Source organism: Haliotis cracherodii, unplaced genomic scaffold (genome assembly GCF_022045235.1).
Source record: "Haliotis cracherodii isolate W230 unplaced genomic scaffold, xgHalCrac1.p SCAF_9, whole genome shotgun sequence".
Lineage (NCBI taxonomy): Eukaryota > Metazoa > Mollusca > Gastropoda > Lepetellida > Haliotidae > Haliotis > Haliotis cracherodii.
Genome location: NW_027266343.1, coordinates 55023255 through 55043051, shown reverse-complemented (window position 1 = coordinate 55043051; position 19797 = coordinate 55023255). Strand labels below are relative to the sequence as shown.

The following is a 19797-nucleotide window of genomic DNA, read 5'->3' as shown; positions in this document are numbered from 1 at the left end:
GTCTCCCTGTGGGGATTCCAGGACAGAATAGGTTCCCAGTACCCCATGCTTGTCTCCCTGTAGAAATTCCAGGCCGGAATAGGTTTCAAGTACCCCATGCTTGTCTCCCTGTGGAGATTCCAGGACAGAATAGGTTTCCAGTATCCCATGCTTGTCTCCCTGTGGGGATTCCAGGACAGAATTTGTCCCTAGTACCTCGTGTTTGTCTCCCTGTAGAAATTCCAGGCTGGAATAGGTTTCCTGTACCCCATGCTTGTCTCCCTGTGGGGATTCCAGGACAGAATAGGTTCCCAGTACCCCATGCTTGTCTCCCTGTGGGGATTCCAGGCCGGAATAGGTTCCCAGTACCCCATGCTTGTCTCCCTGTAGAAATTCCAAGCCGGAATAGGTTTCAAGTACCCCATGCTTGTCTCCCTGTGGAGATTCCAGGCCGGAATAGGTTTCAAGTACCCCATGCTTGTCTCCCTGTGGAGATTCCAGGACAGAATAGGTTTCCAGTATCCCATGCTTATCTCCCTGTGGGGATTCCAGGACAGAATTTGTCCCTAGTACCTCATGTTTGTCTCCCTGTAGAAATTCCAGACTGGAATAGGTTTCCAGTATCCCATGCTTGGCTCCCTGTGGGGATTCCAGGACGGAATAGGTTTCCAGTACCCAATGCTTGTCTCCCTGTGGAGATTCCAGGACAGAATAGGTTTCCAGTATCCCATGCTTGGCTCCCTGTGGGGATTCCAGGGCAGAATAGGTTTCCAGTACCCAATGCTTGTCTCCCTGTGGGGATTCCAGGCAGAATAGGTTTCCAGTATCCCATGCTTGTCTCCCCGTGGAGTTTTTAGGACAGAATAGGTTTCCAGTATGCCATGCTTGTATTTCTGATAGGAATAGGTCCCCAGTTGTCTCATCTCATCCTGGGATCAGGTAGTAACAATGTGTTACCTTGTTGATAATGCATCTGATCCCAACAGCACATATGGATGCTCATTTCATCAACCACTGGTCTGATGTACAGTCTGTGTGGATTCAGGTGAGCTATGCTGAGTGATGAGTTGACTTGATCCACAATCTCAGCTGTGCATGCTGTGTAGGCAGGATTCATGAGCCAACACGTACAGCACAATCAGACAAGGGAGTTTATCATCACGATAACTGAAACAGGATAAGCTGGGTTTTGTTATTTTTTGGCATTATTTGTAGTGCTTTAAGTTTGGTAATAATCATTTCATTGGCTGCTGTGGGTTGAATGTGGCTCTACTTCCCGTACAGGTGGTCAAGTGGAGAATGTGAATGAAGTGGCCACAGCGACACAGCCGACCAATCTCCTGGTCACCTTCCTGGAATACAGCTCAATCATCTTCCAGGACACTAAGGGTAAATAGCAGACACACTACACAGACAGGCAGACATTCTCAGACACAGGCAAACAGACATCGAACAGATGTACAACAGACAGAGATGGAAACAGGCAGACACAAACAGACATCAGAGACAAACAGCAGAGAGAGGCAGACAGACACTGGCAGACCAACAGCAGACACAGGCAGACAGACACTGGCAGACCAACAGCAGACACAGGCAGACAGACACTGGCAGACCAACAGCAGACACAGGCAGACACAAACAGACATCAGAGACAAACAGCAGACACAGGAAGACAGACATCGAACAGATGGACACAGGCAGACACAAACAGCAGACACATATAGAATACTAAACGAGCTCCCGTGTAATACCAATTTTATGAAACGAGTGAATAGTTGTGGTATCTGACTCGCTTTCGCTCGTCAGATACCACAACTATTTATGAGTTTCATAAAATTGGTTTTACACGAGAGCGAGTTTAGTATTTTATTTATTACTTGTCATTTATAATGTTTTTAGAATTATACTGTTGAGTGTAAATAGGCTGACACCTACACGATCCATGGCATAATCCAATTGAGTTTAACAGAATAATACTTCAAACACGTCAAAAGTTGAAACGTATGAATTTAATATCGTACAATGGTCCACCTTTAGAATTCAGGCGTTCGTCCCACAAAATTATCGTAGTGCTAAGACTATCACAACTCACATAATTTAACTTAGACTAAAGACTCTCGTTGCGCTAGAGTACGATCGCCTTGTGAAACGGGGCCTTGCAGCTCAAAGTTTACAATGACGTCACAATACCCGATGACGTAATTTGTTGAATTTTGTTGCAAGATCCATCGCCGAGTCAAAGCAATGTGACGTCAGCCTAGCAACAAGGTTGCTGGGGTCATCGAGTGTGCATAAGCTCCTCCCAGTGATCTATCATCTCCACACACAATGTCGTTGAATACGCCAAGGGATGTTGAGAGCTTTCAATATTTGTTCGCGAAACGTGTTCCGAGAGTACATAAGCACGCGTTTTGGTATTACACAATGTGTAATAAAGCTGTATGTATATTAAACGGGTGATCTCTTCACGGGCAAGTAATAAAGGCAGACATACATTGATAGACAGGCACAGGCTGAGGCACAGACAGACAGACAGACAGACAAATAACAGACAGATGGAAACATGCAATGACAGTCAGACAATGAGTGTCCTATTTATTTACATTTCTGTGGAAATAGTTGAAATCTTGTTACTTAGATGATATAAAGCATGTTTTCTCACACCATGTAATGTGTATGACTAGTAATTAATTACTGTTATCTTGTTTATAAGGTGGGGAATAATATTGATTAAAAAATATTTAGGATGTGTCTTGTTCTCAGTTGTCCTACTCCGTGGACTTGATGCTATTTCTTGTGTTGATTGTCTCTTGTGTTGGCAGATACAGCGCGGTACAACAACGCTAAACTCTGCATAGTCATACTCACCTGTATAGCTGAGGTAGGTCCACTCTGTGGATAGACTCAGTAGGACTTGTTCTGCATATAAACAGTACTTTTAAAGTATTTTACACTGTTTCATCACTGAGATTATGAAATATTTCTTTATAATTGATTAGCTATTCGGTATTTCGTTTGCAGTGTGAATGTTCAAGACATAGTTAGTGGAAGATAAACCTATATCGTTTGCCGATAATATAACTTCAAAGCAGATTTCTTTTATGTAATTATTTTCATTAATGTAAGTATTTTGAGCACACCCAGGTGTGGATTCCTGCACATTAATAATGGAATTGACGTTGTTGTTGTTGTTGTTGTTGTTGTTGTTGTTGTTGTTAACTCTACACACGGATCCCTGTTTCAGGATCAGTACGCCAACTCCCTCATGCATGACGTCAACATGACCTTCCGTGTGCCTCTACACAGACTGGTGAGGAGTACATGTAGATTGAGTAACTACCCACCAGTTATCTCCCCTTGATATTCCAGTTTGGCTGGGTGTACATCCTAATATTTATGTTTACGTTTAAATAAGATCTTGTGCAATGAAACTCATGTTTGTGGTGTCCATCAAAAGGACTGTATCTATGAAACGTGAAACTATTAACATTTAGCCCATGGACATGATAGGTGTGTCCATTGAGACTTTACTGTCCACTACTCTATATCGAGTAACAATGTATCGTGATGTAAACTGAGAACTGTCTAGTGGAGCATGGGGGGCGGTCGGGTAGCCTAGTGGTTAAAGCGCTTGATCGTCACGCCGATATTGATGGAATATTGCCAAAAGCGGCGTAAAACCATACTCACTCACTAGTGGAGCATGGGGGTGGTGTGGTGTTCAAGCTCATATTGTGCAAAACGCTCAAGGTTGATCTCTTCCCCACTCCCATCCCATCCCCATATAATACTGCAGAGAGTGTCATAAAACATCACTCACTCAATCACAGAACCATAGAGCTGGACTCCGTTACACAATACGATCGTAGTGCTAAAACTGTCATAAGTCTGTGTAAAAGTATGGGAGTAACAATCATCTTAGCAATACGACTGTCATAAGCCTGTGTTAAAGTATGGGAGTTACGATCATCTTAGCAATATGACTGTCGTAAATCTGTGTTAAAGTATGAAAGTTACAATCATCTTAGCAATATGACTGCCATAAGCCTGTGTTAAAGTATGGGAGTTACGATCATCTTCGCAATACGACTGTCATAAGCCTGTGTTAAAGTATGGGAATTACAATCATCTTAGCAATATGACTGTCGTAAATCTGTGTTAAAGTATGAAAGTTACAATCATCTTAGCACTACGACTGTCATAAGTCTGTGTTAAAGTATGGGAGTTACAATCATCTTAGCACTACGACTGTCGTAAGTCTGTGTTAAAGTCTGAAAGTTACGATCATCTTAGCAGTACGATCACTTTGTGGAATGGGGCCCTGCTCTCATCCTTGGTACTTTGTTCATTAGTGATATATGTTAGCAGTTCATGTGATCATGTATACTCCACTTTGGATAGATATATTTGTGTCTTTCCATGAAGACCCAAACCAAAAATGTTTTTTTATTATTTTTAAATGGAATGACATATGTTATTATCCTTATCAAAGTTCAGTTGTATGTTGTCATTAGTCACACATGTCAGTAGTTAGTCTGAGTTTGTCATTTCTCTGTACCTGCAGCCGATGCGGCACCGGAAAGTGAAAGCGGACAGGACGATGATTCTCCGCCCCTTGGTGTGCTCATTGCTAGGTGAGGTGACATGTGACTGTGATGAAGGGTCAGGTGGCCCAGTAGACTCATCAGTGTAAGATGCAGCAGAGCTCCACCCCTCATCTGGGGCTGCTGATCCTTGGTTTGTCAGGTCCATACTCTCATCCTCGGGTTTCATCGATATTATTAATATCCATCTCCGTTACACTTTGGACTTTTCTCCGATATGATTACTGAAAGTTTAAAGCAGTGTTTGATCATCCAAATACACACTCATTATTCAAGACAATTGTACCCGCTAAGGGTGTGCAGTATTACCGGTATATTGGTAAATTGAGTTTCACTTTTTTCCATGATACATATCACAATATCATGTTTTAATGCTCGGTATATCGGGTGTTTTCAAATAGCGATTTTTTTCATGTGTTTAATGTTATACACTTGCCAAATACATGAACCTTTGAAATGTTGCCGTAATTCCAAAATGTCAGATTGCATTCGTGAGTTCTTCTGTGGCAGTGGTGTAACACCAAGCCATCACTGTCCTGCAGCTTATTTATTGAATGAGTAAACATTATGCTGTTCCAGGATCTTGTTTTGTTCCATTATGAACTTCAATTCCTGCATTGATGTTTCAAATTGCTTCTGAATTCAAAATTTTGAATTATACAATATATTGTAATATGTATGGCAATACGGCCTTGTGCATTATAAATATTGTGATACACTTAAACATCCAATACCCGTCTCTAGTACCTACTGATCAGACTTTGATACCTTGCTGTGTTTGACAATACATCAGATCACTACATGTCTAATATAAATCCAGTGCCAAAGATAAAAGGTCATTAGAGATGAAACATTTCAATAAGAGGTTGTTTCATAATGCTTTGTTTATGATGTTTATTAAGATCTGAGTTAGGGGCAACTATACTTAATGTAAGAGGTGAATAATTGAATGTCAATCACTGGATTGTCTGGTCCAGACTCGATTATTTACCATGTTTACAGAATGCCGTATAGCTGGTATATTGCTGAGTGTGGCATTAAACAACAAACAAACAAACAAATCCTCTCCAATGACCATACACACGTTGATGTTTGTTTGATGTATTTGTTGTTGTTGCAGATTTATTGGTGGAGTTCGTCATGAGCCACATGATGAAAACTTTCCCCATGGAACTTTACCTGTGAGTTGAGCTTGCTTCCCTGTCCCACTCACCAGTGTCCTTATGTCCTTACTCTCTGTGTGATTGTGACACTCACCAGTGTCCTCATGTCCTTACTTTCTGTGTGATTGTGACTCTCACCAGTGTCCTATGTCCTTACTTTCTGTGTGATTGTGACTCTCTCCAGTGTCCTATGTCCTTACTTTCTGTGTGATTGTGACTCCCTCCAGTATCCTATGTCCTTACTTTCTGTGTGATTGTGACTCCCTCCAGTGTCCTATGTCCTTACTTTCTGTGTGATTGTGACTCTCACCAGTATCCTATGTCCTTACTTTCTGTGTGATTGTGACTCTCACCAGTGTCCTATGTCCTTACTTTCTGTGTGATTGTGACTCTCTCCAGTGTACTATGTCCTTACTTTCTGTGTGATTGTGACTCTCACCAGTGTCCTTATGTCCTTACTTTCTGTGTGATTGTGACTCCCTCCAGTGTGCTATGTCCTTACTTTCTGTGTGATTGTGACTCTCTCCAGTGTCCTATGTCCTTACTTTCTGTGTGATTGTGACTCTCTCCAGTGTCCTATGTCCTTACTTTCTGTGTGATTGTGACTCTCACCAGTATCCTATGTCCTTACTTTCTGTGTGATTGTGACTCCCTCCAGTGTCCTATGTCCTTACTTTCTGTGTGATTGTGACTCCCTCCAGTGTCCTATGTCCTTACTTTCTGTGTGATTGTGACTCTCACCAGTGTCCTATGTCCTTACTTTCTGTGTGATTGTGACTCTCTCCAGTGTCCTATGTCCTTACTTTCTGTGTGATTGTGACTCTCACCAGTATCCTATGTCCTTACTTTTTGTGTGATTGTGACTCTCTACAGTGTCCTATGTCCTTACTTTCTGTGTGATTGTGACTCCCTCCAGTGTCTTATGTCCTTACTTTCTGTGTGATTGTAACTCTCTCCAGTGTCCTATGTCCTTACTTTCTGTGTGATTGTGACTCTCTCCAGTGTACTATGTCCTTACTTTCTGTGTGATTGTGACTCTCACAAGTGTCCTCATGTCCTTACTTTCTGTGTGATTGTGACTCTCACCAGTGTCCTTATGTCCTTACTTTCTGTGTGATTGTGACTCTCTACAGTGTACTATGTCCTTACTTTCTGTGTGATTGTGACTCTCTACAGTGTACTATGTCCTTACTTTCTGTGTGATTGTGACTCTCACCAGTGTCCTTTGTCCTTACTTTCTGTGTGATTGTGACTCTCTCCAGTGTCCTATGTCCTTACTTTCTGTGTGATTGTGACTCTCTCCAGTGTCCTATGTCCTTACTTTCTGTGTGATTGTGACTCTCACAAGTGTCCTCATGTCCTTATTTCTGTGTGATTGTGACTCCCTCCAGTGTCCTATGTCCTTACTTTCTGTGTGATTGTGACTCTCTCCGGTGTCCTATGTCCTTACTTTCTGTGTGATTGTGAAGGTATCATTTCATGCTTTTTTTCATGCTGTAATGAAATAATTTAGTGATAAATGTTTAGATAGATCAACATTGATTAAGACACTTAAATGATGACCTTGTGCCTAGTAGTTGTCCGAGGTACAAGAACTCCCTGCGCAGAGTTACTTCCCTTAGCTCCACATCCCACGGTCATTGTCTTGATGTTTGGTCGGTCACTATGTCTATAACTAGGGCTGTGTCCCCCTCCTACGTCCCTCCCTGAAGTTGGCCGCCATGAGGTCATGACTGGACAGGTCACAGTGGTTGCAGGGAGCGGGGTTGCCTCATTGTCTAGTGCTTTTGAGATGAATGAAATTATATTCCAACTATTGATAGAATAGATTAAACACTGAACATATATTTTGGATTTCTTGAAATGATGAAAAAATAAAAAAAACATGATTCAGTAATAACTTCCTGCAACACATCCATGACTCTGTCCCTCAAATGTTTTTTCCCAGTTTGGGGGTGTTGGGTCCAGGTTTTTAGAGTTATAGACATGAAGTATTTTGATAATAAAGTATTTTAGAATTTTTCTTCTTGATCATGTTGATGGAGATGATGATGATGATGATAATTGATTATGAATGTGGTGGTGATGATGAGTGATGAAGGTGATGTTGTTGCTGCTGCTGCTGATGTTGGTGATGATGATGATGATGATGATGAGATGATGATGAAGGTGATGTTGCTGCTACTGCTGAGGATGAATCTAGTTGTGATGATGATTGATAAAAGTCGTGATGATGATGATGATGATGATGATGATGATGATGAGATGATAAATGCTTCTACTGCTGAGGATGAATGTTGTGGTGATGATGATTGATAAAAGTCATGATGAGGATGATGAATGTTGTGGTGATGATGATTGATAAAAGTCATGATGATGATGATGATGATGATGATGATGATGTAGGAGGTGTCTGGGCATCATCCACCGGGTGCTGTGTTACCAGAAGCGATGCCGTGTGCGGATACAGCATCCTTGGAAGGAGATGTGGACAGGTAAGATGACTACATACAAGATGACACCTATACCTGTCCATTGTCCTCTAGTGTTTACAGAACACCAGGCCAATTGGTTTTATTGCTAAGGATAACCTTTTAGTTAAGTACCAACGAATTTGAAAGATAGCAAATGTACACTACAGTTATTGTTTGATTTGAGGTTAATATCACCAAGAAAAGTTACAAGAAAATGTTTTAAAAAACAAAACAGGTTCATAGTGCATGTTTAGTTAAACCCAGCATTTTTTTAAAGGTAATATTTTGTAACCTCTGTACAATGCCTGTCAAAACTTGATGGAACAGGATTTATCTGGACAGATAGTCTCTTCAAGGAAAGATACAAGTTACAAGAAGTGGTATTTCTGTTACGAGATGTTGATTAGCTTTTGGAGTTTTTACGCTTTTCATGTGGTCATTCCTTGACAAAAACAGCTATTATTTTGGAGCTCATCGACTGGTAATCATGGTAATAAGATAGTTGTCCATCAATGAAAAGAATGAAAAGAATGCACATCTTATTACTTGTCTGTATTATTCCCTCAGCTCTCATCAACCTCCTGAAGTTCATTATGTCTCATGAGTCGCAGCTTGTAAAAAAACATAACATCTTTCATCTTTGTTCTAAGGTGAGATTTTTTTGTTATTCATTCACATTTAAACTCTGTCAAGTCAATCTTCAATTGATGATAGGAAATGTTTTATTCAAGTTCTTGTTCTAGCACTGAACATATTTACCTAAAACATTGATCTCAGCATCCAAGGGGATAGGATGGCATCCATTTGCAGGTGCCTCCCTTAGTTGTCCCAGGATCTGCTGATGCACCAGATTCACCCCAATTGTTGGATTATTTTAAATGAGAGGTCAACTCCTGGGTTAACAGTGGTAAACGTCAGCTCTCTACATCACTTCTGTCCACATGAAGCACACCTAACTGAAATAATGTTGACCCTGGGGGATTCCAAATTAGAATTGGTCCCCAACAACATATACTTGTTGTTAGAAGCAACGGGACCTGTGAAAATCCGGGTTAGAAAATATCTTCAGCAACCCATGCATGTCGTAAAAGGCGATTTTACTTTCGGGATTAGGCAACTATAGAGATCGGGTGGTCAGACTCACTGACTTGGTTGATGCATGTCATCGTATTACAATTGTGTTGATCAATGCTCATGATATCAATCACTAGTTTGTCTGGTCCAGACTTGGTTATTTACCATATTTACAGACTGTTGTCATATAGCTAGAATATGATATCAATCAGATTGTCTGGTCTAGACTTGATTATTTACAGACCGCCGTCATATAGCTGGAATATTGCTGAGTGGGGCGTTAAACAACAAACAAACAAACAAACAAACAAAGAAGCAACACTCCCCTGACTACTCATAACATCCGACACTGGTTTGTTTGGTCCAGACTACATGTATATTGACAGACCATTGTCATAGGGCTGGACTATTTCTGATCAAACAACAAACAAACAAACTCGGATCATACAAAGCATGAATAATGTGACACTCTTGACTCTGTACGCCTATCTAGATGATGTAGCAACTGTTTCCCCCTTGCAGGTTGTGAATGTGTTCAACTTGTTCATCACCTATGGGGATACGTTTCTACCCAACCCCAACAGCTACGATGAGTTGTACTACGAACTGGTCCGCATGCATCAAGTCTTTGACAACCTCTACTCCATGGGTAAGTCACCTGCCACACAACATTAAAGTAGAAACATACATCAAAGTCCTTGATAACATAAAAAATACATCAATTTATCCGTGATTCGAGAACATGTTAGAATGTTTTCGTTTCATGAATGTCTTTTCTGCAGTCCATCAGAAGAGAGACAGTCTTTGCAAAAGCTAATTAAATGGGAGATTGGGTGGTCACAATGACTGTCTGTGTGGCTACTTGTGGATTGATCCGTGAAGATCCGGGGTAGAATAGGTCTCTAGCAACCCATGCTTGCCGTAACAGGTGACTATGCTTATCGTAAAAGGGGTCTAACAGGAATCGGGTGGTCAAGCTCAATGACTTGTTTGATGAATGTCATTGCATCCAACTTGTGTAGATCGATGCTCATGATGTCAATCACTGGATTGTCTGGTCAAGACTCGATTATTTACAGACCACCCTGATATAGCTGGAATAATGCTGAGTGTGGCATTAAGCAATAAACAAACAAACAATCATGAATAATGACATGCTTGGTTACAAATTGATTAAGTTATTTGAATTGAAAATGGTGTTAACTGTAAACCCCAGCTGCAGTCATTTGCTTCTCATGTAGAGTAAACGACACACTTTATATGTCTGTATGAATTATGTATTTCAGCACTACGTTACACCACCAATGACAGTGAGCACAGGGATTCAGCAGCCAGACTCACCAACCATCTTGTGAATGTCAGGTACGGCAACCATCATCCTGCAACCCCACACATGTTCACACATTATGCTTACATTAAACAGTTGAGTAAGTATCCGCAAACAACTGAAGCACAGGACTGACGGAGTTGGACATGATCAAGCTTCAGATGCACATGATGCTCTGACATTTCAGCAGAAGACAAGACGTATAAAGAATTGACCCTGTGGGGATTCCATGTTTTGCTGGTTGTAAGAGGAGACCAAACAGATCGGGTAGTCACGCTCATGACTTGGATCTTTGCGTGTATGGATCGTTGCTCACAATATCAATCACTGGATCGCCTGGTCCAGACTTGATTGTTTACAGGCTGTCGTCATATGGCTGGAATATTGCTGAGTGCGGCGTAAGACAATCTTATGCACTTTGTTATCTAAAAGAACCTCGAGGCCAGGGGCTCTGCCAGAAACCTATGAACTATCCTAGTTCACCGGATTATGTTTCTAGGTCTGTCGGCATCTTACTCATGCTTGTGGGTTTCACCGAAGTGGTAAACTTCTAAGACCTGCATCACTGCAGGCTTTCCTCCCTCATGAAGCTGACCCACCGTGATATAACTTGAATATTGTCATAAGCAGTGTTAAACCCAACTCACTCACTCACTCACTCACTCACTCACTCACTCACTCACTCACTCCAGATGAACTAAAATGAATGATGAATTAATTGGCATAACTGATTGTACAGTTGTTAGGTAGTCATTGTTTACAAAGTAACATATGGACCAAACTTTGAAATTTTAATCAGTATATCCCAATTGCGTAAATCAATGCTCATGATGTCAATCACTAGATTGTCTGGCAAGGGCCCTGGGCCGCAAAGCTATCTTAGTGCTATGACAGTAGTATGTCTGTGTTAAAGTATGGGAGTTAAGATCATCTTAGCGTTAAGATGGCTTTGTGCAAGTGGGCCCAGACTTGATTAATCACAGTCTGCCATCATATAGCTGGAATATTGCAGACTCATTAAACAATCATTTATGACATGGTTTCCCCCATACAGTATAAAGTACCTGTCACACCTATTACTTTGACACATCGTTCCTGATTTAGCGTTTCTTTTGGAATGACTGATAACTCTTGTTTTACTTCAGAGCTATCATCAACCACTTTACACCAAAAGTAGATTCCTGGGCCGCTGCCAACCATTTGTCCTCCCTCACAGAAGAGCAGGTAACTATGGCTTTAGATATCATTGTCTGTAGTCATCTGTCTGTGGAACAGATCATTGGTTTCAAATGTAAAGTTTATCATTTTGTGTTTAACAACTGCTTTATCTGAACGTCCAAGGAAAGTCTGCAAAGAAATTCTTCAAGTTGTGGGCTTGTCTTTTGTTTATCAAAATTTGCATTAACAGTTTTTGTTGTTGTGCATAAACCATGTAAAGATATGTTTTGTAGACAAGAAGGAATTTAGTGAGTTTGTAATTGATGATAATTCTTGTTGGAAATATATCGAATTCCGGTTCTCCCCGATTATATTTCTTGGTTTGTCAGCACCATATACATGTTCGTGGGTTTCACCGAAGTGGCAAACGTCTGTGACCTGCATCACTTCGGGCTTTCCTCCAGCATGAACATGATGAAGCTGACAAGCTGTGATATTCAACGGGAACCCTGTTCCATGTCAAACTCACTCACTCATTCTGAGTGAAATACTTTGTTTTCTCATTGGTTTACGGAACCACTTACCTCAACAACAAAAAGTGGACGTGGGGTATAATGATTGTCTGAACAACACTATAGTTTCTAGTCTGCTGAAAGCCAACTAACTTGTTATGAGGATGATGAGACTGGCTTCACAAACATGGTCGTGTATTCAGAAAACAGAAAAAACTTACATGTCCTATGATGCTTATCTTCCATCGCTCACAACTGACATTTGAAGTACTGAAAATGTCATTATTTACAAGAACTTGGCCATTTCTGTGTTATTTTGTGTCTTATCAGTTCGCCCTTGTGGACCCTCAGACATAGTGATACCACATGTATTGCTAAAGCTGGTAAATAATAGGTAGCAGTGGCTTGTTTCATAACAAGATGTTGTAAACTGGGATGACCATTATCATGACTACATTCCACCATATTGCATACCCCTGAGGGTAACCAGTCATTTCGCATTTCAGTAGAGTGGCATCTTGGCAGTTTGTCACCTCTAGTTCTTTTGGTATCTCGTCATTTTCATATCCCTTCACCAGTTTCATTTTTTCGTGAATAAATGTGAACAATCAACAACAACGACGACCTGTGCAGTCAGTTTCTTCGATGACATATTTTATTATTTTACTGATTACTTTATTAAATATGTTCATGTTTATGATAGGAAAAATCTTAAATTATCTGTTGAAGTTATCACCAGCACATATGGAGAAAAACACACTTACTGAGGCCATATACTGCAGACATTTGCATATTGAACTGTCATGTCTAACTAAGCTGTTCATGTCACAGAGTGAGTGATGATAGAAGTGACAAGCAGCTTGTGTTTGTACAGCAATGATTCGAACACAAGTTACAATACATCAGTCGCTGTATGAAATAATGCTGATGAAACATTAAATTTTAACTCATTGAATCACTACAATGCATGAAACATATAACGGGTTACGAAACTGACGAAGGTGTATGAAACTGATGAGATGCAAAAACTAGAGGTGACGAAAGTGTTGAGATACAAATTAACCGGGATACAAAATGACATGAAACTCCACCCTTGATATGACATGAAACTCCACCCTTGATATGACATGAAACTCCACCCTTGATATGACATGAAACTCCACCCCTGATATGACATGAAACTCCACCCTTGATATGACATGAAACTCCACCCTTGATATGACATGAAACTCCACCCCTGATATGACATGAAACTCCACCCTTGATATGACATGAAACTCCACCCCTGATATGACATGAAACTCCACCCTTGATATGACATGAAACTCCACCCTTGATATGACATGAAACTCCACCCCTGATATGACATGAAACTCCACCCTTGATATGACATGAAACTCCTCCCTTGATATGACATGAAACTCCACCCTTGATATGACATGAAACTCCACCCTTGATATGACACGAAACTCCACCCTTGATATGACACGAAACTCCACCCTTGATATGACACGAAACTCCACCCTTGATATGACATGAAACTCCACCCTTTATATGACATGAAACTCCACCCTTGATATGACACGAAACTCCACCCTTGATATGACACAAAACTCCACCCTTGATATGACATGAAACTCCACCCTTGATATGACACGAAACTCCACCTTTGATATGACACGAAACTCCACCCTTGATATGACATGAAACTCCACCCTTGATATGACATGAAACTCCACCCTTGATATGACATGAAACTCCACCCTTGATATGACATGAAACTCCACCCTTGATATGACACGAAACTCCACCCTTGATATGACACGAAACTCCACCCTTGATATGACATGAAACTCCACCCTTTATATGACATGAAACTCCACCCTTGATATGACACGAAACTCCACCCTTGATATGACACAAAACTCCACCCTTGATATGACATGAAACTCCACCCTTGATATGACACGAAACTCCACCTTTGATATGACACGAAACTCCACCCTTGATATGACATGAAACTCCACCCTTGATATGACATGAAACTCCACCCTTGATATTACACGAAACTCCACCCTTGATATGACATGAAACTCCACCCTTTATATGACATGAAACTCCACCCTTGATATGACACGAAACTCCACCCTTGATATGACACAAAACTCCACCCTTGATATGACATGAAACTCCACCCTTGATATGACACGAAACTCCACCCTTGATATGACACAAAACTCCACCCTTGATATGACATGAAACTCCACCCTTGATATGACACGAAACTCCACCTTTGATATGACACGAAACTCCACCCTTGATATGACATGAAACTCCACCCTTGATATGACATGAAACTCCACCCCTGATATGACATGAAACTCCACCCTTGATATGACATGAAACTCCTCCCTTGATATGACATGAAACTCCACCCTTGATATGACATGAAACTCCACCCTTGATATGACACGAAACTCCACCCTTGATATGACACGAAACTCCACCCTTGATATGACACGAAACTCCACCCTTGATATGACATGAAACTCCACCCTTTATATGACATGAAACTCCACCCTTGATATGACACGAAACTCCACCCTTGATATGACACAAAACTCCACCCTTGATATGACATGAAACTCCACCCTTGATATGACACGAAACTCCACCTTTGATATGACACGAAACTCCACCCTTGATATGACATGAAACTCCACCCTTGATATGACATGAAACTCCACCCTTGATATTACACGAAACTCCACCCTTGATATGACATGAAACTCCACCCTTTATATGACATGAAACTCCACCCTTGATATGACACGAAACTCCACCCTTGATATGACACAAAACTCCACCCTTGATATGACATGAAACTCCACCCTTGATATGACACGAAACTCCACCTTTGATATGACACGAAACTCCACCCTTGATATGACATGAAACTCCACCCTTGATATGACATGAAACTCCACCCTTGATATTACACGAAACTCCACCCTTGATATGACATGAAACTCCACCCTTGATATGATACGAAACTCCACCCTTGATATGACACGAAACTCCACCCTTGATATGACACGAAACTCCACCCTTGATATGACACAAAACTCCACCCTTGATATGACATGAAACTCCACCCTTGATATGACACGAAACTCCACCCTTGATATGACACGAAACTCCACCCTTGATATGACACGAAACTCCACCCTTGATATTACACGAAACTCCACCCTTGATATGACATGAAACTCCACCCTTGATATGATACGAAACTCCACCCTTGATATGACACGAAACTCCACCCCTGATGTGACACGAAACTCCACCCCTGATGTGACATGAAACTCCACCCCTAATATGACACGAAACTCCACCCCTGATGTGACATGAAACTCCACCCCTAATATGACACGAAACTCCACCCCTGATGTGACACGAAACTCCACCCCTGATGTGACATGAAACTCTGCCCCTGATGTGACATGAAACTCTGCCCCTGATGTGACATGAAACTCTGCCCCTGATGTGACATGAAACTCCACCCCTAATATGACACGAAACTCCACCCCTGATATGACACGAAACTCCACCCCTGATGTGACATGAAACTCTGCCCCTGATGTGACATGAAACTCTGCCCCTGATGTGACATGAAACTCTGCCCCTGATATGATACGAAACTCCACCCTTGATATGACACGAAACTCCACCCCTGATGTGACATGAAACTCCACCCCTGATGTGACATGAAACTCCACCCCTAATATGACACGAAACTCCACCCCTGATATGACACGAAACTCCACCCTTGATATGACACGAAACTCCACCCCTGATGTGACATGAAACTCTGCCCCTGATGTGACATGAAACTCTGCCCCTGATGTGACATGAAACTCCACCCCTAATATGACACAAAACTCCACCCCTGATATGACACGAAACTCCACCCCTAATATGACACGAAACTCCAACCCTGATATGACACGAAACTCCACCCCTGATGTGACATGAAACTCTGCCCCTGATGTGACATGAAACTCTGCCCCTGATGTGACATGAAACTCCACCCCTAATATGACACGAAACTCCACCCCTGATATGACACGAAACTCCACCCCTAATATTACACGAAACTCCACCCCTGATATGACACGAAACTCCACCCCTGATGTGACACGAAACTCCACCCCTGATGTGACACGAAACTCTGCCCCTGATATGATACGAAACTCCACCCTTGATATGACACGTAACTACACCCCTGATGTGACATGAAACTCCACCCCTAATATGACACGAAACTCCACCCCTGATATGACATTGCCCTTGTGATGTTCCAGGTGCTGGAGGTTGTGAAGAGTAACTACGACACGCTGACGCTCAAACTGCAGGACAGTCTAGATCAGTACGAGAGGTACTCTGAGAAACCAAAAGAAACCGGCTTCTTCACACAACTGGTGAGTGACTGAGACATGCTGTCAGTTAGTCTATCATGAGAGGCGGTCGGGTAGCCTAGTGGTTAAAGCGTTCGCTCGTCAAGCCGAAGACCCGGGTTCGATTTCCCGACATGGGTACAATGTCACCACTGTCTGTGCTGTAGGCCCTGTGCTTATCCCCAACAGTAGAGGCCTCTGTCACCACTGTCTGTGCTGTAGGCCCTGTCCCTATCCCCAGCAGTAGAGGCCTCTGTCACCACTGTCTGTGCTGTAGGCCATGTTCCTATCCCCAGCACTAGAGGCCTCTGTCACCACTGTCTGTGCTGTAGGCCATGTTCCTATCCCCAGCACTAGAGGCCTCTGTCACCACTGTCTGTGCTGTAGGCCATGTTCCTATCCCCAGCACTAGAGGCCTCTGTCACCACTGCCTGTGCTGTAGGCCATGCACCTATCCCCAGCACTAGAGGCCTCTGTCACCACTGTCTGTGCTGTAGGCCATGTTCCTATCCCCAGCAGTGGAAGCCTCTGTCACCACTGCCTGTGCTGTAGGCCATGTTCCTATCCCCAGCACTAGAGGCCTCTGTCACTACTGACTGTGCTGTAGGCCATGTTCCTATCCCCAGCACTAGAGGCCTCTGTCACCACTGTCTGTGCTGTAGGCCCTGTGCCTATCCCCAGCAGTGGAAGCCTCTGTCACTACTGTCTGTGCTGTAGGCCATGTTCCTATCCCCAGCACTAGAGGCCTCTGTCACTACTGTCTGTGCTGTAGGCCATGTTCCTATCCCCAGCACTAGAGGCCTCTGTCACCACTGTCTGTGCTGTAGGCCATGTTCCTATCCCCAGCAGTGGAAGCCTCTGTCACCACTGCCTGTGCTGTAGGCCATGTTCCTATCCCCAGCACTAGAGGCCTCTGTCACTACTGACTGTGCTGTAGGCCATGTTCCTATCCCCAGCACTAGAGGCCTCTGTCACCACTGTCTGTGCTGTAGGCCCTGTGCCTATCCCCAGCAGTGGAAGCCTCTGTCACTACTGTCTGTGCTGTAGGCCATGTTCCTATCCCCAGCACTAGAGGCCTCTGTCACTACTGTCTGTGCTGTAGGCCATGTTCCTATCCCCAGCACTAGAGGCCTCTGTCACCACTGTCTGTGCTGTAGGCCATGTTCCTATCCCCAGCACTAGAGGCCTCTGTCACCACTGTCTGTGCTGTAGGCCATGTTCCTATCCCCAGCAGTAGAGGCCTCTGTCACCACTGTCTGTGCTGTAGGCCATGTTCCTATCCCCAGCACTAGAGGCCTCTGTCACCACTGTCTGTGCTGTAGGCCATGTTCCTATCCCCAGCACTAGAGGCCTCTGTCACCACTGTCTGTGCTGTAGGCCATGTGCTTATCCCCAGCACTAGAGGCCTCTGTCACCACTGTCTGTGCTGTAGGCCATGTTCCTATCCCCAGCAGTAGAGGCCTCTGTCACCACTGTCTGTCATGTAGGCCATGTTCCTATCCCCAGCACTAGAGGCCTCTGTCACCACTGTCTGTGCTGTAGGCCATGTGCCTATCCCCAGCACTAGAGGCCTCTGTCACCACTGTCTGTGCTGTAGGCCATGTTCCTATCCCCAGCACTAGAGGCCTCTGTCACCACTGTCTGTGCTGTAGGCCCTGTGCCTATCCCCAGCAGTAGAGGCCTCTGTCACCACAGCCTCTGCCTATCCCGATCCACTTCATTATGTCCCAAACCTGATCTGATTTGTCTGTGATTATACTGAGATACACTGTTTGGCAAGATTGCCTATGCTCAATGGATTAAGCCTGTGTATCAGAGGGAATAAGAAGCTATCATTGATGCTGATTTAGCAATGTTCATAGCAGCTGATGAAGGCCCCGGTGTGTTTCTCAGTCTTTACAGATTTGTGTTGGGCCATCCTCTGTACAGTTGTTTTCATGTTAAAGGTGAAATTAGCCCTGTGATTCTTAATCTGTTCAGTATCTTGTTGTTGTGACAATCAGGGGCATTTCTACTATTGCAGTACTATTACATTAGTATTCGTTTCCTGACATAGGTACAACATGTACAATATGTGAAGCTAATTTCTGGTGTCCTCCACCGTGATATTGCTGGAATATTGCTAAAAGTGGCATAAAACCATACTCACTCACTCATTGTTGTTTAAGGCTGCACTCACCAATAAAACAGCTGTATGACGGCGGTCTGTAAATAATGTAGTCTGTCTGGACCAGACAATCCTGTGATTGATATCATGAGCATCAATCCATACAATTGGGATACGATGACATTCACTTACAACAAGCATAGTCACCTTTTACAGCAAGAAGTGGCTGTAAACAATTTCATTAGTATTGCAGTAATATTGATATGAGTAAAAGCACTTGCTAGTACTTTTTAGATAGTATCACAAGTGTAAAGTTAGATGGTTACAGCCTAAACATCTGGTTTGAAATATTTGTATGGTGGAGTCATGGTGTCATTAGCCTCCAACCTCTAGCCAGCACAGGAGTATGTTGACAAAAGTATGAAAGTTGGACAAGTATCAGGCACCAGAAATTAACTCCAGAGAACAAGCTATGATATGGACACTTCTGGACCCTTTTGATTCAAACACTTGCCAGTTTTGACTTATGAACAGAGCCCAATTAGCATTTAAGGATTCAAAATTCCTTGTTTCTCAGTGTACTGTTAAAATGTTCGTGGCATGATTAAAAAGAAGTTCTCTGTGCGTGAAGAACACAGTTAGAAATCCTATTTTATCACAACAACATCTTGTGACAATGTTTGTGTTTATATGAAGCCACAGCTAAACATGCCACATGGAGATGATGGCCATATGAACACACAAAGTGCACAATGGGAGCCACAAAATAAATACAGGTATTCAGAACTATAGAATACTAAACAAGCTCTTGTGTAATATAATTTTAACATGTGAATAGTATTGGTATTTGACGAGTGAGTTTAGTATTTAACTTATTACCTGTGTATAAATTCCCTAAAATGTCGCCTAGAAGATCGGACTGGCAACTTTGCAACGTTACCA

General features: G+C 42.5%; 1 protein-coding gene across 2 annotated transcripts in view; it reads left to right on the top strand.

Moving 5' to 3' along the window:
- The window catches only part of LOC139452285 (armadillo-like helical domain-containing protein 3), a 52518-nt gene that overhangs the window by 19915 nt on the left and 12806 nt on the right, over nucleotides 1–19797 (top strand). For both annotated transcript variants that reach the window (XM_071233695.1, XM_071233694.1), the window contains exons 16-26: nucleotides 1264–1368; nucleotides 2802–2860; nucleotides 3224–3289; nucleotides 4544–4613; nucleotides 5704–5764; nucleotides 8153–8241; nucleotides 8788–8870; nucleotides 9817–9943; nucleotides 10581–10656; nucleotides 11767–11845; nucleotides 16656–16772. In XM_071233695.1, the coding sequence (XP_071089796.1) occupies nucleotides 1264–1368; nucleotides 2802–2860; nucleotides 3224–3289; nucleotides 4544–4613; nucleotides 5704–5764; nucleotides 8153–8241; nucleotides 8788–8870; nucleotides 9817–9943; nucleotides 10581–10656; nucleotides 11767–11845; nucleotides 16656–16772 (932 nt within the window). The remainder of the gene's footprint in view (nucleotides 1–1263; nucleotides 1369–2801; nucleotides 2861–3223; nucleotides 3290–4543; nucleotides 4614–5703; nucleotides 5765–8152; nucleotides 8242–8787; nucleotides 8871–9816; nucleotides 9944–10580; nucleotides 10657–11766; nucleotides 11846–16655; nucleotides 16773–19797) is intronic.